The following is a 27,733-nucleotide window of genomic DNA, read 5'->3' on the forward strand; positions in this document are numbered from 1 at the left end:
GCGCATAAAAATGATCCCATCCACACATCCATGCTGTTGGAGAGCTGGAATGACGTGGTTGCGCAAAAGGCACTCATAGCGCTTACCAGTGATGGTACAGGTAACTGGACGAGAAGCACCTGTCTCTTTGAAAAAATATGGCTCTATGATAAATGATGCTGTAAACCTGCACCACACAGTGGCCTTTTCAGGATGAAGTGGTACTGGATGATTTGTGTGTGGATTTTCTGTTGCCCATATTCGACAATTCTGTGTATTGACATACCTGTCAGATGAAAGAGGCCTTCGTCTGTCCACAGAGTCTTCCACAGCTAATCATTGTCCACTTCCATGCAAGCAAGAAATTCTAAATGGATAGGAAAGAAAAATGTTTCATAGGATTTTATGCACCATGTTCACGGGTATGTCAAATGTTCGGGCAATTTTCCGTGCACTGTACATTTGCACACCAGCAACCTTTCCCTCCCGCACTGCAGTGGTCACCGCTTCCATTGGCGTCGAATCAGTTCGTTTCCTCCCTCTACCAGGTTGCACACCAAAAGAACCTGTCTTTTCGAATTTCCGAATCATTTTCTCCAGACCCACGGCAGTCATTGGACCAACGCCTTTTTCCAAACCCTTCAGTGTACGGAACTTCTGCAGAACGACATGTGCACAGTCATCATTCCTGTAGTAAGGCTTTACAAGCGAACACAATCCTGCACTGAGACAGTCATGGCGAATGTCGCAGATGCAAAAGGAGGAAAAGCCATGTACCCGGCGTGTTTATAGCCACTTCAGTGGGTCGTGTGCATGACAGATATCTTCATTTATGTAATCTGACACCATCGTCATCTATTGATCAATTTCCATACTATTTTTTTTCTGCCATACTTTTTGCCCCTTTTCCAATAATATTCCGTTGCAATTTTACATCATTCTGACCAGTGGTGTTATTTTTACAGCGTTTTGAAAGTTTAACTTTAATTATAATTAGCATGTACAATGAATACAGCATGAATGTACGTATGTCATGCATGATGCGGCAGTTTTTCATGCATCTCAGTTTTTTATCTCCTGAGTTATGATAGGTAGGTGGCTCTTACCCCCACAGCAATTGTTGCCTGACAGTATGGAAGATGCGTACCAAGTTTGGCTGAAATCAGTCCAGTGGTTTGGGAGGTGTGTGTGTGTGTGTGTGTGTGTGTGTGTGTGTGTGTGGGGGGGGGGGGGGGGGGGGGTATTTCTGTGCAACTATTATTTGCAATAAATTTCGCAGACAGTTTCCACATACGCTGCTAGATCGTGGTATCATACACTGTTCGGGAGATATGACATCATAAACACTGAGATGTGTGAAAACCTGCCACACTGCCCATGGCGCCCAACTATTCACAACACATTTTGCAGACAGTACCCACATATGCAACTGAATGTTCGTATACAAATATATAATTATACTACACACAGCTCTACATCTACATCCATACTCCGCAAGCCACCTGACGGTGTGTGGCGGAGAATACCTTGAGTACCTCTATCGGTTCTCCCTTCTATTCCAGTCTCGTATTGTTCGTGGAAAGAAGGATTGTCGGTATGCCTCTGTGTGGGCTCTAATCTCTCTGATTTTATCCTCATGGTCTCTTTGCGAGATATACGTAGGAGGCAGCAATATACTGCTTGACTCCACGGTGAAGGTATGTTCTCAAAACTTCAACAAAAGCCCATACCGAGCTACTGAGCGTCTCTACTGCAGAGTCTTCCACTGGTGTTTATCTATCATCTCCGTAACGCTTTCGCGATTACTAAATGGTCCTGTAACGAAGCGCGCTGTTCAAGAGACACGTCATAAACAATTAAATGTGTGAAAAAATGTTTTAATACATCTATTCTTTATAACTAAGACACTCCTACAGTCAAGTCAGCTTAAGGAAATCCTCAACACCTGGCAGCGCTTTTGAAAGTTTTCAGCTGCGAAGTGCAGATGGCTCTAGAAGAAAACAATAGTCAGCTATAGAGCTAAGAAGAGGCATGGCACAGAGATGGTTACAAAAAATTTGGATACTCTGCTTATACATTTGTTTATTATACATATTTCTTTGTACAAATATTTCATAACTTCAAAGGTGTTTTCATGGATGCATGAAAATGAAATTTTCTCGATATTACACGATAAAGAAAGTTCATTTTTTGTTTTTGTTTCTAACAGAAAATTGGCAAAATTAATAACCGGACAATGCTGGGTTCGTCAGCTAGTATGATAAGAGAGGCAAGATTAAGGCACACAGCGTCGCATCAGCCTTCGAACTGAGTCAACGTAGCCTTCTCCTCCTGTACCAGCCTCTTCCTCTTAGAGTAACATTTGCACCCAATGGCCTCAGTTATCTGTTTCGTATATTCCAGCCTCCTCGTTGACCCAGTGGGTACCTTCTCATTTCTTATCTGCCCAGCTAGTTTTCAACACCCTTCTACAGCATCATATCTCAAATGGTGTGATTCTCTTCTTTTCCAGTTTTCCCATAGTCTATGATAATGCCATACAATGCTGTACACCAAATGGACGAGTTGTGACGATAAAGAAACCGAACTCACGCTCTAACTGTTTATTGAAAAAGCTTACACAACTGAAACGCCCCATTCAATGAATTCTGCTCTCAGATTGCTGCACCGGTCCATGTGAATTTGCCACTGTTGGAAGCAGTGCTGCAAGTCTTTTTCTGTTATGCTGGTGAGGAGTCTCGTTAGTTGCATCCACTGACTCTAATCTTGTTTCTTTGAGTACGGATTTCAGTTCTGGGAAGAGAAAGAAGTTGCTCAGTTCTACATCAGGTGAATACGGTGGATGTTCCATCACTGGAATGTTGTTTTTTTGCCAACAACCTCTTCACAGACATCGCGTTATGAAACAGCGCGTTGTCCTGATGAAGAACCATGGAGTGATTCTTCCACAGGTATGGTCTCCTTGGTCACACACATTCATGTAGGGTCTTCAGAACAGTTACGTAATAATCTTGATTGACAGTCTGACCTTCAGGTCTTTAATCAATGTAGATAAGCCCTCGGATATTGAAGAAAACGACAATTGTCATCAAACCTTTGTCGTGCCCAAATAATCATAATAAGTCTGTCTAATGGTTTCCTTATTGATGCAGGCAAGTTCTGAAATTGCTGGAACACTCAGGCGGTGGTCTTCTCGAACATTTCTACTGACCGCCTTCCAAGTGGAAGAATGGCCCAGTTTTGGATCTTCAATGTCTTCCCTACCATCCTTGAACCTCTTAACTCGCTTGAAAACTTGTGTACGAGATAGACACTGATCACCATAAACTTGTTTCAACAAATCGTAAGTTTCTGTGGCTGATTTTCGAAGTTTTGTGAGGAATTTGATGTTAACATGTTGTTCACTTTGGAGCATAGCATAATTCTGACAGAGCTCGGACACACAGCCTGTTTCTAAGAAAGCTCACAGCCAGACTAACCACCACAGTGGCGTGACATTTTGTACACGTGTCATGGGAGACCCATGGTTATTCCCCCACTCTCCTTTCTGTCATCAATAAAGCCACAAATGTGCACAACCAGTCCAGTTTCTTTATTGCCACATCTCGTATATTCTTGGAAATTTCCTCCTCAAATTAAGTTCAATGTCTGTTATTGCAATTCCCCCCCCCCCCCCCCCCCCCCCCCCCCCCCCCGCCCGGATGTCCTCTTTGCCTGTGCTAATCTATTTGTTATGTCCTCCTCCTTTGTCTGCCACGAGTCACTTTGCTTCACAGGTATCAAAATTCCTTTGCTTTACCTACTACAGGGTACCAAATTTTTATGTTCACTTTATTTAATCTCATTTTTGCTAGTCCTCACTACTTTCATCTTTGGCATACCGTGTGCTCAGTAGGTTTCATTATTCTCAACAGGGCCTGTAATTTCCCCTCCCTTTGACCAAGGATGGCAATATCATCATCATATTTTATTATTGATATCCTTTCATAGTGACCTTTAATCCCACTTCTGAACCTTTCTTTTTGTTTCCCTCATTGCTTCATCAATGTACACATTGTTTAGCAGTGGCAAAAGACAGCATCGCTGCTTTATACCACTCTTAATCCTATCAGAATCTCTCTCAATCTTCTGTTTTTATTGTTATCTTTGTTTTTAATTATGTCATAGGGTAATTCAAAATGAATATAGCAACTACAAACAGCTATAACCACTTCGTGGATAGTGATATATTGCTAATAATTACAATGTTGAAAAAGTTCAAAATTTCAATTATAGCCCAAGTGTTCGATTCGTCATACTAGATAGATGTGACGACTAGATAGGCATGACGATACAGTTTTCTGCTCCTGACCACCTAGATCTGTGGACCCAACAACCGTGGTTTTCTTTTTAGAGGAATAAATGCATTTCTAGTGCCCTCACATCAATGACTCCACATATGCTACAGAATGTATGGCATCAACTAGTTTTTTGCTAAACACTGTCTGTGAGACCAAAGGGAGTTACATAGAGTACCTATAAAGTAGGTACAACAGGACCTTCTTTTTCATTCTCTGCAATAAATGCTTGATCACTATGCACTGAATTTTTAAAGAAGTTCATAATTGCTATATTAATTTTGAACTGCCCTGTACAATATCTGTCTTTGCTATAGCTTATATCTATTTTCCCGAAAACTTTGAACATTCTTCAACATTTTATGTTGCTGAATGCTTTATGTTTGCAAATGCTAGGAAGATATTTTGATTTTTCTTGCTCCCATTTTAGAGGCAATGTCACAACAGCCTCTTAGCTTTTCCTAAAGCCAAATATTGTCCTCCAACAGATTTTCAATTTTCTGTAATTATTCTTGTCAGCAAATTGGATGCACGAGCTTTTAAGCCAATTATGTGATAATCCACATATAGCTGCATCTGCTATCTTGAAGATCGCGCGGATGATATTCTTCCATAAGTCCAGTGGTAGGTCTCAGTCCAAGTGCCTTAGATTCTATGTCATACAGGTCAGAAGAAGGGAAGAGTACAGCATATCCCACATGACCATGTCTAAGCAAAGCACTGTGTTGCTGACACCATCCCTTGATCTGATGAATGCTTTACCTCAGCAGTTCATATGTTATTTCTCCCCTCAATCCATATGCGAATAGAATAGGATAAAAAGTCACTAACAGTATGAAGTAACCTCCACTACACACCGTATGATGGCTTGCAGATTATGTATGCACTTGTATGTGTGATTGAGCATTGTTTAAAAAATAATACTATAACTGATTCAGGAATTCAATAAACAACAGAATATTTTCACAGCTGGCTTGTTGATTTACCCTGAGGGAAATTCTATCTTCCAACAATTATAAAACTTTGCAGGGTTGAATTTATCTTACAGCTCCCTGTTCTTGATTCTCTGCACCAAAAGGATATTTACGTGAAAAATCTTAACTGAATAAAGTTCATTAAGGTCATGGATAAGACTGAGTCAAGTAGTCAGGGATTTTGAGAGTTTGCAGGAAAGCAATCACCATCATATTTTTATGGTCGATGAAGGGAGAGCTTGGAAATTAAGTCCACTACAGTGTGCATCACATCTACATCATACTCCGCAAGCCACCAAATAGTGTGTGGCAAAGGGTACTTCTGGTACCACTAACTGAGCTCCACTTTCCTGTTCCACTAGTTCATTGTTGGTAAAGTCTCTGTATTAGGTCTAGTTTCTTGGATTTTCTCGTCACGGTCATATCAAGAATTGTATGGAGGAGGAAGTAACATGCTGTCTGACTCTTCCTGGGAATCGGCCACTTGAAATTTCAATAAACCTCTCTGCAATGCACAATGTCTCTTATAGCGTCTGCCTCTGGAATTTATTGACCATCTCTAAGGCTTTCACATCAACTAAACGAACAAAACCCACCACTCTTCGTTGGATCTCTCTCTCTCTCTCTCTCTCTCCCCTCCCCCCCAATCAGTTGTATGTAGTAATGATGCCAGATTGACGAGCAATGACCAAGAACCAGTTGAATGAGCATCATGGTAGCCACTTCCTTTGTGGATGAGCTACATTTCCTTAAGACTATTCTTCCTATGATCTAAATCTACCATCTGCTTTTCCTATAATTTGTTTCATGTGGTCTTCCACAACATCTATCTAGATATTTTATGGTAGATATTGTTTCCAGAAATTTGTCATCAGTAGTGTAGAAATTCACTAGCTGTATGTAGTGGATTTCTTTTTCTATGTACCTGCGATATGTTACATTTATTTATGTTCAGGGTCAACTGCTGGAGCCTGCACCATTCATCAATTCCCTGCAGCTCACTCTGCAAATAGGTAATGTCTTATGGCATTACTACTTTCTTATAGACAACCACATCACCTGAAAACTGTCTTAAAGAGCTTCCAACACTTTCTAATAGATCATTTATATACACTGTAAACAGCAGTAACAGTCGTATTTCGCTTCCTTGGGGTACTTCAGAAATTATCTTTGCGTCTGTCAATTTTGTCCCGCTAAGAGTGACATGTTTAGTTCTATCTACAAAGAAGTCTTTAATCCAGAGGAAAATCTGATCCAATACTCAAAAAACTCTATGTTTTTCACCAAACGGCAGAGCGAGTTGTCGTCAAATGTCTTCCTGAAGTGACGGAACACTGGATCAATCTGAGCACTGTTGTCTACAGTGATATGGATCTCGTGGAGGAACAGAGCAAGCCAAGTTTCACAAGATATCTGTTTGCAGAATCACAACAGAAGGTGGCCTAATTTTGAACCATTCTCCCTTCCACTAATCTCCAGCAGCTAATCAAGTTTCGTCTTCTTCCGTACACCTTGCCAGGAACAGGGCTGGACAGCGATTAACACACTGAGGCAAACTGCTACATGGGGGCCACTTCAGTGGTGATACAATCTTACTCACTGTTGTTTGCAGCAATACTTTGTAAGCCTTGGCAATGTGAAAGGTTTCTGTCCCCTCACAGCTGCCACGCGTATGCAAACCTTGTCCTTGTCCGTGTTTACTACAGTTATTGTTCTCTGCACAAAAGTACCTTCCAATACGAACTTTAAAGTCCATACACTCAAATCTGGGTTTAATTATCGACCACTGGGGTTCTTTAAGGAAGAAACACAAGGAAATTTTGAAGATTAAACAAAAGTAGCTCGAATGAGGACTTCATCAGGCGCTGCATGCATCACAACCACCTTGTCAGTGTTAACAACAAAGGAGGGTCACCACTGGTCGACGAAATAGACATCTTTATTTCTGTTGCAAATTGATTTCAGTCACTACCTGACCATCATCGGGATTAGTATTGAAGCTCCATGGACTCATAAATACAAGCAGTAAGACTGCAATATCTGCACATATCAATGAAAGAGTACTTATCATTTGTACCTTCTTGCCTGACTAGTACTCTTCATCAAACAATGGAAACTCCAGGTAGGAATATCAACGATGTAGGAAAAGACAGATTGCTACTTGCCGTAAAGAAGACACGATAAGTTGTGAACAGGCACAATTAAAAGACACTTACATAAAGCTTTGGGCCACAACCTTCATCAGCAAAAGAGAAACACGTACCACCATTCATACACATAACCAAGCACACCTCATGCTCACATGATCACCAACTCTGAGAGCTTTACAAATGAGTTTGTGTCCAGTATTTCACCTTAAGCTTGAAACAGTCTAAGTGTTCTTATTATGAAACACTGGACAGATATAGTCTGGGTAATTTGCACTCCATTTTAAGCAAAAGCTAATTTTTCATGCATCTCAATGTTTATGACATCATATCTGCTGAACTATATGTCGTACACTGACATAATTTTGTAGGTATACTCAGTGATATATATGAACACTGTCTGCAAACTGTATTACAAATAGAGTACGTGGTAAAGTAATAAATTAAAATGTCGTGCCTTATGTTGAAGTTTTACTGAATGTAAAAATGTTTTAACTGATAAAAAGTTTTCATTTCATCCTTTTTTATCATACAGGTTTGAAATTACATCTAATGTTTGTTGAAAGCCTCTAAGTACTACAATTCTCAAACAGTGGATGAATAAAGTCTAGGTATTTGTGCGCCATCAGTTACGCTGCGTCAAGACGAACACTGTTTCTAACTATAACATTCGCATTATTGCCTTAAACTTTTAATATACGATTATTTTTCTTAATGAGCAGATTGTGACAGCATTTTAAATTTGTCAATCATTACACAAAAAACGGAAAATAAAATTTTTGTTGACCGTGGAATCCATTAAAATAGGCAAACTGCAATTGGTTCTGTGATAGTTGCATACAGGAAGAGGTCCACACAGGTGGGATCAACTTTTCGAAGCCATCTGTATAGTGATGTAGATTAGGGTCCCAGATATCTCACCCTGTTGCCATTCACCCCAGTGGACTATCATTTATAGCTTATCAACAAATGTAAACTTTGTAATTTCGTGTGATGTTACAGAGCCATAAAATAGACAGTCCTAATTAGAGTGTCATTTTAGCATAGTGTTCAATGTACATCTGTAATGTGCAGAGGGTGATGGGTCCAAATTTTGGTAGGTGCTTCAAAACTTTTTTAAAATTGTTATTTCAATGATTTTGTTAGTTATTTTTATTCAGTTACTTGATTTAAAAGTATTTTTTTTTCTTTTTTAATTTTTAATCTTTCGTCACAGCACTTCTTTAGTCAGCATATCAGCTTTGGCATTTGCTCTTACTTTTTCTTCCTAGCATTCCGTTTTCATTCGGAATGTCCACTATTCCACACTGTTTCAACTACTTGGGTGACACTGTGTCATTACTGGAAGTACTACGAGCAACCCCCCTGTACGATCTCTGGGCCTTTTTTCGAACTCCTGGCTGTTGGTCCGAGTTTCAACTTGCAGAAGACCAAATTTTTTCAACCATTCCCCGAGTATCTGCGTCACACCGTATCATGGCAGGGCATCCAACTCCTGGTGATTCTTGTCGGGGCCATTACAGATCTGCCCTGTCCCTTGTCATTGCAAGAACTGCAGGATTTCCTGGGTACAACAGCCTATTACACCAATTCATTCCCAGGGTGTCCACAACTGACCACACCCTCCCTCTACTTCCACCTTTGTATGCATCCTTTGTCTGGTCTCCACCATGTGACCAAGCCATCACCATGCTGAAGGATCGTCTCAGGTTGGCACAATGTGTAGCTACTTTTGATCCCACCAAAGCATTGCTTTTGTCTATGGGCACTTCGCACTATGGTGTAGGGGCAGTCTTTGCCCATTGCAATATAGACACCTCAGAGTGGCCACTGGTATTTCCATCCAAAAATCTCAGTCCAGCATAGGTCCACTACTCTCAGGTCAAGAAGGTGGCTCTAGCTATTGTGTATGAGGTCATCAAATTTCACGTTTTCTTGTATGGCGCCAAATTTCAAATCATTATGCGCCAAAAGCCATTAGTTTCTGCCTGGGACCCCGATAAGATGGCCCAAAGGCTACAGCAGTGTGTCTTGCACCTCTCCAAATACCACTACGACATCCATTTTCGCCCCACTAGGTACCAAGAACACGCAGATGCTTCATCCTGGATGCCAGTCGCCCTGGCTCTCGAGTTTGAGAGAAGTTCGTATATTTTCATTTGGATATCACCTGCTGCCAAGCGGTACACGGGTTTCTGATCACTAGTACCCAGGTCGTTGAGGCTACTGCATGTGACTCATCCTCAAACAGGTCATGCCACTTGTCCAGCAGGTTTGATTGTCTCATCCCCTGAGCCAGGCTTATAACCCATTTCATAACTACTTCATGTGTTGCGTCATCATCTCTCGGTCTCAGATGGGGTCCATCCACCTCCTCTCCATGGACTACGCGGCTCCCATGGTAGTTATTCCTGGGAGATTGCCACAAAAGGTCTTGCAGCTGTTACATGACTGTTGCTGGTGTGTTTCCCGCACCAAAGCCTTGACTCGCAGACATGTACAGGACTGGCATTGACAGGGAGCTGTAGCATTTGGTTGCAGACTGTCCCCAGGGGGCTAGTCAACAGATGGCTCACAAGGCTTCGTTCTCCCGATGGCCTGTAGCTACGCAGCCCTGGGAACACATCCATATAGATTTGAAGGTCCATTTCTGGACGTGTTTAACCTGATTGCCAGTGATGCATTTTTGTGTTTTCCGTACATGGTCCAGCGCTTCTAAGTCACTACCAAAATCACTATTTTTCCTCTGGGAGGACTCCCAGTTACTCTCGTTTCCGACAAGGGACCTCAGTTCCAGTCCCTGGCGCTTTGTGATTTCTGTGCATGGTCAAGCACTGGCCATGTTTGCTCCACTCCTTTTCACCCCCAACCTAATGGGGAGGCAGAGCGTATGGTTCACACACACTCAGATGAAAAAATATCTGCAGGAATTTCCCACAGAGAAGGCATTAAGGGTTTTTCCGATGGCCAACCAGATGACTCCTACAGGTTCCCATTAACACTGCCGACTTTCTCCACAGGCACCAGTCGCAAGTGGTGCTCCATCTGGAATCTCGTCCGCCATCATGTTCAGCTGTAAAGAGTTTCTCACCAGGAATGGAAGTCTGGGCATGTGGTTTTGTTTGGCACCCTCTCTAGTTACTGGCAATCATCGTGAGTCTGAATGGCCACAGCGTCTACACCCTTTAGACTGGGGATCAGAAGGTCCAGCACCATCGAAATGAGCTCCGAGTCTGGGTAGACACACACTCCCTCCCATTCTGGCCACATCCCTACCTTCGCTGGTGCCCCAGTCACTGGGTGGCACCTATCCACTGGTGTTCCAGCATCCTCTTCTGCCTGCGTCAGTGCCTCTGCTTGAGGAGGCAGAGAGTCCACGGCTGCCAGTGGCGGCTCTGGCACCCCTCCAGCCGGTAGACGAGCCCCTTGCGACCTCCATCTGTGGCCGAGTCACTTCCACCTTCCCCACTGCTGCCAGACACCGCAGGGAATCCCAGCTTGGACTGTTTGTCTCTTGCTTATATATGGGTTCATCAGGGCACTCCCTGTACTGGACACTTTCACCTGTGTTCTAGTGACCATCTCACCTCCACGGACATGGAAGCCACCCCCACATCCTCGTCACCTGCGCTGTGCCCGTGAAGCTGCAACGATCAGTCCCCGATAGGGGAGGGGTGTAGTGACCCACGTAGATTCCACACTCGTAATCCGGGCACACAGTCATATGCTGTGCCACAGGAGTCTGAAGATGCTACCATAGCACAGGCCACCACTCTCGGTTGAGCACGCAGCCGCTCCTCAGGGAACTCTATTGGGTGGCCGACGGCTGGTAAAAGTGGACCCGGCCAGCCTCACTCTCAGTCATATGTTGACATTCAGCCTACATTTATCAAACTAATAGTGCAGCCACTCCGTGGCAAGTGTGTTCTTGTACAAGTGTTCTACACTCAATAAAGTGTTGTGTCTGTTATGATCTGTGTGTTCTTGTGGTCAGAACAAGTACGTCTTCACTTCTTGATGCATCAACAAGTTTCAAGTGATCTTTATGAGCCCTGCCCATCTGGAGGAATGTGCTAAGAGAAGTACTAAATGTTACATATAAAAATTAGAATGCTACACTGAGCAATGTAAATACTAACCGGCAGTGAAACAGAGGACTTACAGTAAAAAACAAAAAGTTATGCCAGACTTATTGCACTCTTCACACCTAGTCAGTATAAACCTTCTCATCCATATCTACTGAAATTCATAAACAGGAACAAAAAATGCACCTGGAGAGTTCTGATTATTTTAGGCATACAACCTGTGTAACATAACTTGCATTTACCTTCGCAGAAAGTGACAATGATATCTTCTTTACAAACATTTTCAATATCAGACAAATAAGCCAATTTTTACAAAAAATACTGCTCTTCAGGCAGAAGTTCCTGCAAAACAGTCCAGAGTTACTTGAAAACCGCTTCAAGAGAAGCAACAAACAATAGCATGTCAAAGTTGTATTGACTAAGATAATGCTCTTTTTAAAAAAATGAAACACCACACATAAATGACTGTTGCTTCAATGATTTACACTAGTGACAGAATGGTACTTCATAAAAAATACTACTATGCTTAACATGACTTAACTGCAAGTTTAGTATATTCTTAGACACGAGTAACTTGGTAATTCTTCAAAATTGCTTCCAAGTTAGCTACTATTTCATATTACAACAACTCCATGAAGTCACCATCAGAAATAAATAATGTTTTAAAAAAGTGTGCTGAGGAGTGCATTTCCAGCAGTAATATAAATGTTTCTCTGTTATACTCTGTCTCTTTGTAAGCCGTAACATGACGGATCTTAACTCAGACACATTTTACTTTCAGTTAATAAAATCTTTAGGGGGCATAATGAAATATAATTCACATCGTAATCCTTAATTAAGTATTGTGATTTTTAACCTAGTACAAGACACTAGCTAACAAAGAAGCAGTGATCTGATTCCTCCATTACTGGCTTCATCTGGTTGCCATTTCCTGGTGCAGCTTTATAGTATGAATTCTTATGAGATTCATCAAAACACAGGACACCAGCAAAATTCACAATGTATATTACTTCAATGAGCATTCAAACAAATGAGCTATGTGGATTGTGTATGACTGCTTTATAGTATATGTTGACATTCACTTGCTTATAAAGGGGCTGGTGCATGGCACACAGAAACATTTAAAGAGTTAACACCAACTTTTGAGTGCCTGCTCTTTTTCTAGTAGGAGAGTACGACACACACACACACACACACACACACACACACACACACACACACACACAGAGAGAGAGAGAGAGAGAGAGAGAGAGAGAGAGAGAGAGAGAGAGAGATATATATCCAAATATACACACACACACTCATGGTGGCAACAAGCAACAACTTTCACTGTTGTCACGAGTATGTACATTTAGGTGTCTTTGTGAATGTTTGTACTCTTACTAGAAGAAGACAAGAGCTCGAAAGCTAGTGTTAATTCTTTTCTATTATGTGCTTCTATGCACCATACACCATTCCTGAAATCGAGAATGTTTGCATTTTCCTTATTTTATGTATTTTTTCGTCCGCAGCTCGTGGTCTTGCGGTAGCGTTCTCGCTTCCCGCACACGGAGTCCCGGGTTCGATTCCCAGCGGGGTCAGGGATTTTTCCTGCCTCGTGATGACTGGGTGTTGTGTCGTCTTCATCATCGTCATTCATCCTCATTACGGTCGGAGGAAGGCAATGGCAAACCACCTCCACTAGGACCTTGCCTAGTACAGCGGTGTGGGTTTCCCGCATCGTCCCCTACGCTCCTCGGAGTATGGGACCTCACCACCACCACCACCATGTATTTTTCCATCCAGGAATTTCCATATTGTTATATGTCGATGTTCATCATTTTTGATGTATTGTATTGTGACAGTGAATTACAGCTACAACAGAAGACAGCAGAAAACTGGTACATTGGATAACTACAATAATCTTGTTCGACTGTGTTTAGATAAAAACATTTGAGGCACTGAGAACCATAGGGGCCTGAAACACACCATCATCAACACCACATTTAAGTGCATATCATAGAAACCAGTAAGACAGCTATACGTGAATGTTCATACGTACAATGTGGGTCTACAGCACAGATAAACTTGACTTACCATAAGATCAACAGACACCGGAAGCATGAATAAATGCAAAAATCTCACTACTGATGACGATATGCTTTAGGCCCTTACGGTTCTCAGCGCCTCAATTTATACACTGTAGTTTCAACTTTAGTTGTTAAGACATCCTGAGAATATTTCCTTGTATCTGATACACAGCATCCATCGTTTAGCTGTCTACTATATATAGGATATACTAGGCACTCAAGCTCAAACACGTGATGCGTGTTCCGAAACTACTATAGAGGATACAGAAAGAACTCGCACTGAACAGACATTTCAGCCTTGTAACAAGTACAGGGTAATCACCTATTGAACAGAACAGTTTTGTGGCGTGTGGCCAACTGGCAAGGCCAGCTGTTGTGCCTGATGTGCCGATGACAGGAGGTCCACAGTAAACATAGTACAGTTTGTCACACCTGTTATTTCTAATATACCTAACAAACACTTAAAAAGAAAAGTAAATTAATCACACATGTGACGCAAGGAGATACTAAACTGCCTCCTTCCATTCCCCATGCATTTCTGACACCTGCTTGGGAAATTACTCATTATACTCTGCATTTTCCTCTGAGAAATGGGAATAATTTCTTGACAAATGTTAATTTTAAGTTCACCTAAAGTATGTGAATTTGATTTGCACAATTTCATTTTCCCCACAAGAAATCTAGCAGGGAATGAGGCGGCCACATGTTATTGATAACTATTCTCTCTAAACACATCATGAGTTTCCTGTAACAACAAGCTGGCTTTGTGTGTCATTGCAGTCCTGATGAAAGTTGACAAAAGCATGTTCTCTCTTAGTTAAGGACATCTGCACAGGCTGGTAATCCCTTTTTATTCATATGAAAGGTGCCTTTTAGCAGAAATTATTGGGAATAAAAAAAAAAATACGTTTTGTAGGTTACTCATTTCTAACCAATTTACCAGAAGCATTTCAAAAAATATTGATCAGTTTAAAGACTATGATACTTACTGGAAAAGTGGACATCACAATAAGAAACTGTTTACAATTTTCTACATGCGTAAGGCTCTAACTTCTTTGAGATTTACAGAATACGAAAACCTCTACGTTAAAATACGTACAATGCTTGGTTAGTATATCCTCTAATTTTGAACAAATTCTGGCAAACAGAAGCTAAGAAAATGTATACTTTACTCTTAAAAAATACAACTTGTGGAAAACAGACAGTAAAGTTGTCAATGAAGTCCAGTTTTATAAGATCGGTTACTGGATTCTCTTCCTCCTCATCTTGTAATGTCCTTTTTTCCTGCTCGTCTGTGTTACCTTGCTCTTGTTTAAAGGTCTCTAACAGCTCTCTCTGATGGCCTAACTCTTTTTTTATCATAATTTAACATATATTTCACTGTGAAATGACCAAAAGTTTATAGCAGTCTTTTCAGGACTTCATACCTAGCAACATTCCCTTCACTGATCACTGCCACTGCTTCAAAGACACCAAAATGCTGTGTACTAATTGCCACAAACACAAAAACTGTCTTGGGAATTCTGGCCCAGATTATACCGCTGATGGAATCATTAGGATTCTGAGTGCAGCCATAAAGGTATTTCTTCAATAGCCTTACTTACATCTGACAAACCACTGAAAATTTTTCTCAGGACCTCTAATATGGCAAAAGGTACAGTTAGTTTGTGAATCAATTTCTCACAATTTTGCTGTGCTCTGTTGTATTTGCACCATGAATCACTTCTTGGAGGGCACAGGCTACGAATGGATTTATCGTCTTTTGAGGAGAAGTTAAACAAAATTGGGCCCACAGCTTTTCTATCTTCAACGCTTCAAACTTTTGCCTAATACCATGCCACAATAATTTTGGATTTTATCTACGATGGATTCTGTGAGTCTATTATTACCAACGAATCCTCTGCCACCTTCCAAGTTCTTTCTCTAGTATGCAGTTTTCAGTCTTCGCAGCCTCGTACCCATTTGTTTTTGTGCATGACCTATGCACTCCAGGTTAGTTATAGTTACATTTTCTCCATATAGCTTCTTCAACTGCTTTGAAAGCTTTTGAATTCCCACCTCCTAAATAACTTGTGAATCTTACCTTCTTCGACTGTTCAGATCCTTGAAAAATGGTCATGGCCACACAGTGTTTTGTTTAAATGAATGAATAAACAAGAAATAAGGCAATAATACATGAAACAAACAGAAACTGGAAATTTTCAAGATTTCATCTGGAACAAAACCCCTTAATTGTGAGAGGGGGTGGGAGGAGAGGTGGGGAGCGCAGGGGGGGGGGGGGGGGGAGGGAGGGAGGGGGAAGCCACAAAATGCATTCCACATATCTCCCATTGTTAATTTTGTCCTGGAAGGAAAAGAGGCCTATTATTCTCTCAACACTAGTAGCACATCACAATCCTATTTTTTGATTACGTAGGGGTGTCATCTTCTGTGAGTATTTATGTGACTTGTAGGTTTCCTTTCAAGAACACTTCCTGTTTTCTGAATTTTATTTAGCAATCGGTCAATCGTTCTCCAATTACGAACATGAAAAGCAGGAAATTCCTCCTGAAATAAAATCCTTACTGCATGTGCTGATTCAGAGTGCACACAGGAATTGTACATGAATACTCTTCGGAGAATACAGTACTCTTATCATGCACAAGCTTTCTACAGAAACAAAGGCCTCGCAGTAGATGGGAAATACACTCCCCGCCAAAACTGCTGGCACTGCAAGGAAAAAATCCCTTCAGGCAGTTGTCTTACGAATTGATCACCCTATATTTCACATACAGTAAAGAACTAAATTATGGGTACTATGCTTCAAATACAAGAACGATATCTCATCAAACTGATATTGTTTACTTAATAAGTTTTCATTGGGCTTCGGTTTTAAATGAAATACATGGCCAATTTTCAACAGACAACATTGCTTCTGGGTGTGTTTCTAAAAATATTACACACATATTCTGTCTCAGCTCTACACTCAATTAATAGCTACTTCCATTGATTTTTCTTCACCATTCCATGAAAGCTGCACCTCTTTTGAACTTTCTCAGCTCTGCTTCACTTCTATCATTGCCCAACAACATTTTACTTTGCCTGCACCACATCAAACAATGATTTTAATAATGGCTTGACCATTAGCTGGTTCCCTCCTGACAAAAGCTGCCGTACTTCTGTAAGACAAACTACTTCTTCACTACGAGTGCAACATTACTGATGAATTTCAATGGTCAATTATTAATGGTGGATTCAAAAATTTTGTGTCTTTTTCCTATTCCATGTGTGACATGAAACTGTTGGAACTCAACAGCTAATGTACCATATTTACTCAAATCTAAGCCGCACTCGAATCTAAGTCGCACCCGAAAAATGAGACTCGAAATCAAGGAAAAAAATTTTTCCCAAATCTAAGCAGCTCCCGAAATTTGAGACTCGAAATTCAAGGTGAGAGAAAAGTTTTAGACCGCCCCTCCAAATCGAAAAACAGTTGGTCCATTGTAACGTGAAATACAATTGAGGTCGAATGGATGAAGATACAGCTACAGTAGTTTGGTTCGAGTCGTAAGCTTAACAGTTAAGCTTTACCAGGTAGCCCTTGCTATGTCAGGCGCTCCGTCCGTATTTATACGGGTACCCTTCCTTTTTCGCGTGCTTCATCTGGTTTGAATCGATTGCTTATTTTGCTTTGATCTGGTAAGTGCCGTTCTTTTTGTTATAGGTGTTTATGTCACTCTAAGCTGAAAATGCATTATTGTACTGTGTCATGCATTGTTTGTTACATTCTGATAATGCGTGTTTACGGCTTGACGCCGCTCGCGGCAAGGCTTGCTTTTGTGCGCACTACCGCGGCTTACAATTAAAAAAAAAAAAGAGAGAGGAATTGTCTCATAAGCGAAACAATGGCGAGAGTCTGCTATTTGTTGTTACTTAAACTGCTGCTTTCTTTGATAATGATCAACAAGAACCAAATAATAGACTGCGTATGATAGAAGATGTTCTGAACGAGAGTTTAGCGAAAATTTTTCTCTGTTTGCAGACGACTCTTTAGTACATTACATTCTGCACAGAAATTAGGGTCATCTTAGATTTAAAAATCTAGTCAGTTGCCGTGCTTAGTTTCTGACTGTATCACTATTCAGCATAAGAATAATACGAATATAAACATGACATGATATGTATATTCTTCCGCGTTTGCTGTTCTAGTTTCGTAGTTTTTTAGGCAGACAGGATTTAAATGAAATAGCAACAAACACGAAAGAATACATGGCATAATGTTTACATTCTTCTACCTTTAATTTATTTACTGAAGCACAGGTTTTGGCGACAGTGTTTATCTTTGTGCCTGCAAAGCATACCTGTCTAGCGCAACATACATTTGACAGCAGAAGTTAGTTGTGGCGACACATGCCAACATTTTTCAGAACTTCCGCTTACTTTACACTCGATTCTAAGCCGCAGGCGGTTTTTTGGATTACAAAAACCGGAAAAAAAGTGCGGCTTAGATTCGAGTAAATACGGTAACACAAAGTGCCAATTACTGGCATGTTTTTGGTGTTTCACGCCTATTTTTTTAATGATACAATCCGCAAAGAGTTTTCGAGGACTAGAGTTGTAGTGAAGAATTTCTGAGCTTTATTCAGTGTATGAGTCAGAGTAGCACATATGATGATGATAAACCCTCAGGTGCCACAAAAATTTCTAGAATTTCTAGAACGAACCTCCCCTGCTTAATAGCAACATCTTTAAGTCTGCAGTTTACTTTTAACTCACTGCTGGTTTGAACCATCAAATTTTACCAACAAAAACACAACTCGCCAAATATAACCCTCAAGCAGGTATGCCTATGTATAAAACGTGCCAATTACAAATAACACTGTCTTGTGCAGTTACTTTGTTGTAAAACAACTGCGAGCCAGTATGTATTCCTTCATTACTGATTCAGCTAGAACACTAATAGGTTGTGGTGTCACATGTTCAAGTGAGCATCAATGATATAAAATAAACAGTGAGCTTGATGAGAAAAAATGCACAATCCGTGCACGAAAATGACACAAATTTTGAGCTAACAGTACAATTCTAGTGTCGTGTGACAGTTACCAATGAATTAATTACTAATCATATAAACAACTGGCAAGGGATCTGATGCAACTGCACTGCTTAAGGTTTCGAGTGGGTTATTAATGTGGGGAACATTAGTACACAGAAACAGAGCTATGTAATGAACAGTGTATTTTTTTACTGATTAGCTGAGCAGTTTTTTAGCTCTTATAATGTAAGTTTAATTAAACTAAGATAAACTGTGATTTTGTTCCTACACATTTACCTTGGTAACATAAAGACAGCTATCCTTTACAAATGTACGAAGTGGGCTGTGTGCCCCCTCTTGTTACGAAAAATGGCGTGCCCACTCTAGGATTAAGGATACTGATGAAGGTTTCACAAAAGTGTACAGTACTTCACCCCTTAATTAATGCAAGACAGTTTTCAGCAAAAATTAATTTACAAAGAAAGGACACAGTACCTTGTTCCGCAAACTGTCAGCTCCGGGTTCCTTATCTGGAGCAGTCGGGGCCTTGACCGCATCATCGAGATAGGAAGTGTCATCGTCGAGAGCTATTTCGTCACCCAAAGCGTCCAACTCTGCAGCCAATTCGTCGTCATCAATCTCGGGCATGCCGTATGAACGTCCCAGGGCCTCCTGCACTTCTTCCGCTTGATCCAACAGGTCTGCCATATCGTCTTGCACATCCTTCAATGAGAAGTGGCACACACGTGTACTCCACATCACACAACTCTCAGAAACAGGTCAACTGCACTTGTGAAAATCTTGTGTTGCACAATACACACAATGAGAATGGAAACAGGTTCACAAGTAATTTAAGCGACATCAGCATTAGTGTGATATTTTTCCACCATCAGCAGGCATTCATCGAACATTATATCTGATCATGAAACACAAAATCATCAGGAACATGAATCAACATACTTTATTACTGCAAAAATGGAGCTATAATGAACTGCTTCTGTAGCTCACACTAATAATAATCAACAGAGCATTATTTGCCAAGGTAAATTGCCAAGTTCTAGTTCAACTAAAAAACACTGCAATTACATGAATAACAGGGAAGTTGTTAGTTTCACAGAAAAACTGATCCTCTCTTAGTTATACGAAAATACTGCCGCTTATCTACTACTGTGGCCTATGCTGTGACACGAAGAATTTGCCTGTAGGCCATAAAGCAATGAAAGAGAGTAGTACATAAATTTTTGCTTGAGGAGATATGGTCCTTGCAAGGCAAAGTATATTACAAGAGTGTTTGCTTTAAAGCAGTTTTTTACCAAGGCAGGTGGATCACTTTCCACATATTTCCGTTTGCTATTCCTGTGCTACTTGTGTGTTACATCAAACATTTTGTTTATGCTCTAAAACTCAAACAAAAAGAAACTCGTACTTGATCTGAACAGGCCTCAGAATGCCCAACAGAATTGACCGACTGCCGTATCATTCTCAGCAGTCAGTCAAGCGTCATTGGATGTGGATGTGGATATGGAGGAGCACCTAGTCAGCACACCACTCTCCCTCAAGTTGATAACAAACTTCTCAACTGGCCTCACACGGGCTCAGTGCACCCCGCTTGCCAATGACACTAAGCAGACCTGGACGGTCACCCATCCTAGTGCAAGCCAAGCCCAACTTCCATCATCTAATGGCAACAGGTGTTACCTCACAGTAAAACTGTTGGTGTTCTGGAACACAGGTTCCTATTTTTTCTCACTATACAAGTCAGTCCCTAAGGAATCCTTTAATTATGTTCTGTAACTCATAACTAGGTGTCCTTTTTTTTATCACCACCATCACTCACTCAGGAATTAGGTCTTAGACCTGTTCTGGCTAGATAACTGGTGCCTACAAGGCAGTACAAAGAGCTTTGTGTGATCGTAGGACATGGGATCAGCAGTTTGCTAATCCCTCCAGCCATTACTGCCAGCAAATGAATCCTGAAAATGCTACTACTGTTTTATTCAAACAGCTCCCCATCTGACCCTGTTCCAGATATACATACCTGATGGATCCACAACCACACACACTCTTGCACTTTCTCGCCCACACGTCTTTCTTCGTTGCCAAAGGTGTGTAAGTCCTAAGATAAAGGATCAGGGCTGTATGGAGGATGTTGCAGTGTTTCCCAACCAAATCACTGATGCATGGTCTAAGTCTGATTGGCAGTGTGTGTGTGTGTGTGTGTGTGTGTGTGTGTGTGGGTGGGGGGCAACTGCAAGGGTCCTCTGCTTGTAGAGTTCCTTGAGCATGGAACAACAATCACTGTGCAGAACAATGAAAACACTTTGCAGAAACTGTGATGCACAATAAATTCAAAATGGCCAGGAATCATCCTGTTGCACTTCAAGCAATGTGGCTGGGAAACAATGCAACATCCTCTGTACAGACCGGATCTTTCACAGTGTGATTTTCATATCTTTTGCGGACTGAAGAAAACCATGTGTGGATGTCTGTCTCAGTTGGATGAGGAAGTGCAACAGTGGATGAGGTTGTGAATACGTTATCAGCCAACTGCGTTCTACAAAACAGGAACTGCTCATCTTGTCTCCCAGTGGGATAAATGTCTTAATGTGTGTGGTGATTACTTTTGAATGGAACCATACCATGGTTCCATTCCAGTGGGTGTTCAGTTTTCACTTGACTGTCTCTTATACATAAGAATTCCAAGAGTCCCAAATATGTAGGTACGTAAAAGGCGTGACTTAACTCATTCCTCCATGTTCTATAAATCCTTTCAATAAGGAGAACCTTGAGGAAACCTGGAACAAATCAAGGTATACCTGACTTGAAACTTCCTGGCAAATTAAAACTATGTGCATGACCAGGACTCTAAACTGGGACCTCTGACTTTCATGGGTAAGTACTGTCTCTACTGAGCTACACAACCACTTCCCACGACCTGCCTACACACTGCTGCCAGTGACTACTCTCCTAACTTCCAAACTTCACAGCAGTTCTCCTCCATACTGTATGGGACTAGTAGTCCTGGAAGAATGAAGTGAAGCTGTGAGGGCAATCGTCAGATGTATTCCGATAGCTCACAGACCGTAGACCATTTGCCTGCAAAAGGCAAAGGTCTCACATCTGAGTCCCACTCCAGCAAACAATTTTAAATTTCCAAGAATTTTCAAATCAGCACATTCTGCTGCAGAGTGAAAATTCATTCTGGAAGGTATACCTACATTACCACATCATAAGACACGAACACCTATTGTTATTAATATCCCTATGACTTATTTATTAACAATAACTGTTTTGACAACAGTACCAATTCTTTAGAAGGAAATCCCTTACAATACCAGAAACTACACAAATTGTGCATTACTGACAAGAGGTTACGACCGTGAGGTAAACTTTATGGAGCAAAGCAGATGAACTGAGTTCTTTGATTAACTTACCAAAACACTTTACAAAACATTCTACCTACTACGTAATCAACATTACTTGTATTTATTTCCGGGCGACTGTTTGGCACAATGATAGAGCATATGACTGCAGATTATGAGGTTGTGCGCTCAAATCACATCAACCTCGTCACAAAATTTTCCCAGCATAGAACTCCTACCAAGTTGTGTGTGTGTGTGTGTGTGTGTGTGTGTGTGTGTGTGTGTGTGTGTGTGTCTCTCTCTCTCTCTCTCTCTCTCTCTCTCTCTCTCTCTCTCTCTCTCTCTCTTTAGAGTCTTAAGAGCACTCATGGCAAGGTTATCAGCACCCTTATAAATATTAAAGTTAAGAATTTGGATAGAAGGGCTAAAATGTTCACACACCACAAGGACTAAACCTACAAAATGGTTAACTCTCACCTTATTCACGCTGACCAAGTTCAATTTTCAAATCCACATGGGACTTTACTTGTTAGGGTAACTGGTGTGGGGTGCACTTAACCTTGTGGAGCCTACTGGCAAGATGCTCGAGTGAAAAGTAGCAGTGAGAAGGTTCCGAAAGCTGACAATGGCTGGGAGTTATGTGAGCTGATCCCACAGCAGTTTGTACCACTTCAAATGAAGTCACTGGTACGACAGAGACCTGTCAGCATTTTTCAGAACTAGGAGACTAATCAAGAAGTTTAGTTTTAATATAAATGAGTTATAATTATTTCATAAGATTTCAGGACCAGCAAACCTCTTCCACATCTATAACTCTCTTGTCTTCTGCCTGCCTGTACAGAGAAAACACTGGGAAAATGTACCTCAATTTCATCAATGTTGAGCTTCTTGAACTCCTTCTGCATTTGCTTTGCACCGGCCTTCATGGCTGCCACAGTGGCGTGAGTGTCTTTCAGTGTCTGAGTTGCATAATTGGCCTGTTCCATGTTGAACGCCTGCTGTCTCAAGTTGTCCACTTGCTGTTCGTACCTGAAAAATGAGTCCTCAAAGCGATTTTTAAAATGTCAGTGTGTGGTAAAAATTATATGCACAGCTGTGTTTCCCTCTTATGAAAGTAGATTATGGACTGCGAAAAAATGGAAAAAGAAGAGAATCAAAGTGTTTGAGGCATAATGCTTAGGACGTTGAAAATTAGATAGACTGACAAGAAACTAGGAGATTCTCGGAATAATCAAAGATAAGATGAATATGTAGAAAACACTGACAAGAAGTAGGGTCAGGATGATAGGACATGTTAATACATTAATAAATAAGTTCCACGGTATTTTTTGGTGGTGTCGAGGGTAAAAATGGTAGGGGGAAACTGATACTGGAATATATCCAACTAATAACTGAGGACGTTGGGTGCACCTGCTGCTGTGACATTAAGAGGCTGGCACAGGAGAGCAATGATGGGCAAAAAATATCAAAATTTTTTCACAATATATTGATATATATGTCGATACCTAAATTAACAATATATCAATTAATCAATATCAAATATTGAGTATTGAAAGAGATATTCTTTCTGTCTGTCTTTTCTAGACTCTGAGGCACTGCAGTTTTAACACATTTGGTGACAGCACTGTTTGAGAATGATGGAAATTACCAATCCCCGCTATCAACTATGACGCAGAATGTGCACTCTCCTTACCCCACGAGTGCTTGGAACAAGAAAAGATAGTTGGAGTTGTTGCTGTCTTCAGTCCTGAGATTGGTTTGATGCAGCTCTCCATGCCACTCTATCCTGTGCAAGCTTCATCATCTCCCAATACGTACTGCAGCCTACATCCTTCTGAATCTGTTTAGTGTATTCATCTCTTGGTCTCCCTCTACGATTTTTACCCTCCACGCTGCCCTCCAATACTAAGTTGGTGATCCCTTGATGCCTCAGAACATGTCCTACCAACCGATCCCTTCTTCTTGTCAAGTTGTGCCACAGACTCCTCTTCTCTCCAATCCTATTCAATACTTCCTCATTAGTTACGTGATCTACCCATCTAATCTTCAGCATTCTTCTGTAGCACCACATTTCAAAGGCTTCTATTCTCTTCTTGTCCAAACTATTTATTGTCCATGTTTCACTTCCATACATGGCTACACTCCATACAAATACTTTCAGGAATGACTTCCTGACATTTAAATCTATACTCGATGTTAACAAATTTCTCTTCTTCAGAAACGCTTTCCTTGCCATTGCCAGTCTACATTTTATATCCTCTCTACTTCGACCATCATCAGTTACTTTGCTCCCCAAATAGCAAAACTCATTAACTACTTAAGTGTCTCATTTCCTAATCTAATTCCCTCAGCATCGCCCGACTTAATTTGACTACATTCCATTATCCTCATTTTGCTTTTGTTGATGTTCATCTTATATCCTCCCTTCAAGACACTGTCCATTCCGTTCAACTGCTCTTCCAAGTCCTTTGCTGTTTCTGACAGAATTACAATGTCATCGGCGAATCTCAAAGTTTTTATTTCTTCTCCATGGATTTTAATACCTACTCCGAATTTTTCTTTGTTTCCTTTACTGCTTGCTCAATATACAGGTTGAATAACATCGGGGAGAGGCTACAACCCTGTCTCACTCCCTTCCCAACCACTGCTTCCCTTTCATGTCACACTGTAAAAGTAATGTAGTCACACACGTTACTGCACTGGAACTTAATGGAAAATGGACCCCTTTTGTCTAAAATTTTCATGGTAAGTACAGTAATACAAGTGCAGAATACCTATCAGAAATGCTTCATTCCCGAGACTTATAACGCGTGAAGATGAGCCAAAAATATCCGTATTTCATAATGTATCCTACACCTGTGAACTAATTTATTTTCATTAAGAAAACCAGTCTTTCCTCACCCCTCACGTACAACGATCAGAGGATCCATTTCCCAACAGGTGCCTTAAGGCCCCCACTTTGGCTCGAATTCCGCATGATGTACGGTTGTGAGTAACCCAAGTTTCACACAAATAGAATATAAACCGCATGTCACTTGAACTACACAGTGAATTGTTATGTTGTCGTGATTAAGTAAAAATTGTCTACCGTCATTTCGATACTTGTATTTCAATCCTATATCATTTAATATGTCTCTCACTGACCTAACAGATCTAAAAAAAATATTTTTGCAACTAACATTTTTCTCAATTTTTCTGATGTTGGGTACTCGGCATTGTCATAAAATTCACGGACTGCCCATATGATGTCGTCTTTATCAAAGTTGTTTAGTTTCGTTAGAGAACTGTAACTAGACAACTACATATGCTCAACATTTTCGAATATTAGCGACAGAGCATTACACAAGACTAGGCACAAGTGTAACATTAGCACACTTTCAGCTACATGAAAGAGCTGTAGTCTGCAACAGTCGTCATGACGTGGGGTGTACGAAATTATGTGGTGGCACAATGGAACATACTGTGCAGAATGTTGTTACGTAAAACAAAATAAATCATAAAATTTAAACTGTACTCTTAGGTGCCTGCATAACGCAGCCACTGAGTAAGAGGATCAATGTTAAGTTAATATATAAAACTTGTGACTCTATTATTAATGAACATTCATCAACCTATCTTCTCCCATGATTTAATTGTAAACACTGATCCATTTATGATGTTTATCAAAAACAATTTTCCTTTGCCCTATCTGACACACCATTCATCATGTTCCCTTCCCATCTTTCACAGTGCACACAGCTACCAACAGCAACATGCAACAGAAAAGCCACCTATACCACAAGTGAACTTTTACTCTACGGTTGACCTATATAGGTGAATTTGAGATTGAGATGCTGGCTTTTGCTGGTGTGTGTGTGTGTGTGTGTGTGTGTGTGTGTGTGTGTGTGTAGTGGGGGGGGGGGGGGGGGAATTATTCGTATCCTGGTCTAGGGTTGAGCTATATAGACTAACTGGATACTGTGAACATTTTTTTTTTAAAGGTCTTGTCAGGTTTTATTTTATTTTTTTGGCAGTTTCAGTGTTCCAGAGTGTTGCATCTTGAACCTTGTTGTTGTTGTTGTTGTTGTTGTCGTTGTTGTTCTCATTATTGAACTTTTAGTCAGTCCCCACCCAAAACCCCCTTTTCACATGACTGTCCTGCTATCATCATTGTGTTCAGTTAGTGTATGGATTTGCATGGAATTTGTGTCTTTAGACGTGTTATGAACAATGTTTTGGTCGACACGTTTGATACAGCAAAGAAAAAGGCATGGGAAGAGTTTACAAAAAACTTGGAAGAAGATGTGAAGAGCAATAAGAAAATGTTCTATAAAATGATGAAAAATAAAAGGAAGGCTTCTGAAGTACCAGTAAAGATGGAAACAGAGGACGATACTGTGATTGAAGATCCAGGGAATATAAAAGATCTCTGGAAAGAACATTTTAAGAAACTGTTAAACGCTGAGGAGCAGGTACACGAGGAAACAACAAATAATGGAGAAATTGAGAGAAGTTGGGAAGCAGAATTAGGACAAATTACACTGGAAGAAATGGAAATAGCTGTGAAGAAGATGGATGAGGGGAAAGCCCCAGGACCTGATGAAGTATCTGTGGACATGATACGAGCAACAGGTCCAGTGGGAATGCAGTGGCTGCATAGGGAACTATCAAGTGTATGGAGAAACAGTACAATACCTGACGACTGGAGGAGGGGAGACATTGTTCCCATCTTCAAAAAGGGCAACAAAAGACTTTGTAAAAACTACTGAGGAATAACCCTTATGAGTCATACAGCCAAGATTTTTTAAAGAATTTTACTAAATCGAATAAGTGAAAAGACAGAAAAGGAGCAGAGTGAAGAACAGCATGGGTTTAGGAAAGAAGGAAGGACGATCGACCTGATATTTTCTATCCGTCAACTGTGGAAAAAGTTGAGACTATAACAAAAGGGTGATAATGGTTTTTATAGACATAGAAAAGGCATATGACTCAGTTAACAGGGAAAGACTCTGGAAGAAATGAAGAAGATTTATATAGAAGATGGATACATTAATGTAATAAAGACAATGTACAGAGGACACAATTGTAAAATTAGAACACCATAGGGTAACTCTGAATACTTCGAAATAAGATAAGGACTTAAGCAAGGAAGCATTCTATCTCCTGAACTTTGTAATGTTGTGATGGAGGGAATGAATAGGGCAATTAAAGATACAGTAAAAGAAAAAGACGAAAAGATGATTTTTGCTGATGATATGGTAATATGGGGTGATAAAGAGGTAGATGTACAGTTACAACTTTATGTGTGGAAGGAAATAATGTAAAGGCATGGATTAAAAATAAATAAAGATAAGAGTGAAGTAATGGTATTTGGAAGAGAGAAAGGGATCAACGGAAATATTAGCTTGAATGGAGAACCACTCAAAGTGCTAAAAAGTTTCACTTATTTAGGGAGTGAAATATCTAGGGATGGAAGAATAACTAACAAAATTAATAGGAGGTTACAGAAGGGAGGCAATTTCTACCAAACAATAAAACACCTGATTTGGAATAATGAAGTTTCAGAAAGAGCAAAACTCCTTATGTATAAGAATTATTACTTCCCTATCGTCATCGATGGTGGAGAAACATGGACAATGACAGAAAGGGACTGGAGCAGACTGCAAGCAGAGGAAATGAAATTTCTCAGAGCAGTTAAGGGAAAAACAAGAATGGACACAGTAGGGAATGTAGAGATTAGAAAGGACCTTAAACAAGAAAGTATGAGAGAAGAAATTGAAAAACGTAGAT

The 27,733-nt window shown here is 40.6% G+C and overlaps 1 protein-coding gene across 1 annotated transcript in view; it reads right to left on the reverse strand.

Moving 5' to 3' along the window:
- LOC126428060 (charged multivesicular body protein 5) overlaps positions 1-27,733 on the reverse strand; it is a 39,342-nt gene that overhangs the window by 2,762 nt on the left and 8,847 nt on the right. The window contains exons 3-4 of the mRNA XM_050089937.1: positions 22,828-22,993; positions 19,098-19,325 (exon numbers count right to left, since the gene is read on the reverse strand). Coding sequence (XP_049945894.1) covers positions 19,098-19,325; positions 22,828-22,993 — 394 coding nt within the window. The remainder of the gene's footprint in view (positions 1-19,097; positions 19,326-22,827; positions 22,994-27,733) is intronic.

Source organism: Schistocerca serialis, chromosome 12 (assembly GCF_023864345.2).
Source record: "Schistocerca serialis cubense isolate TAMUIC-IGC-003099 chromosome 12, iqSchSeri2.2, whole genome shotgun sequence".
NCBI classification, from domain to species: domain Eukaryota; kingdom Metazoa; phylum Arthropoda; class Insecta; order Orthoptera; family Acrididae; genus Schistocerca; species Schistocerca serialis.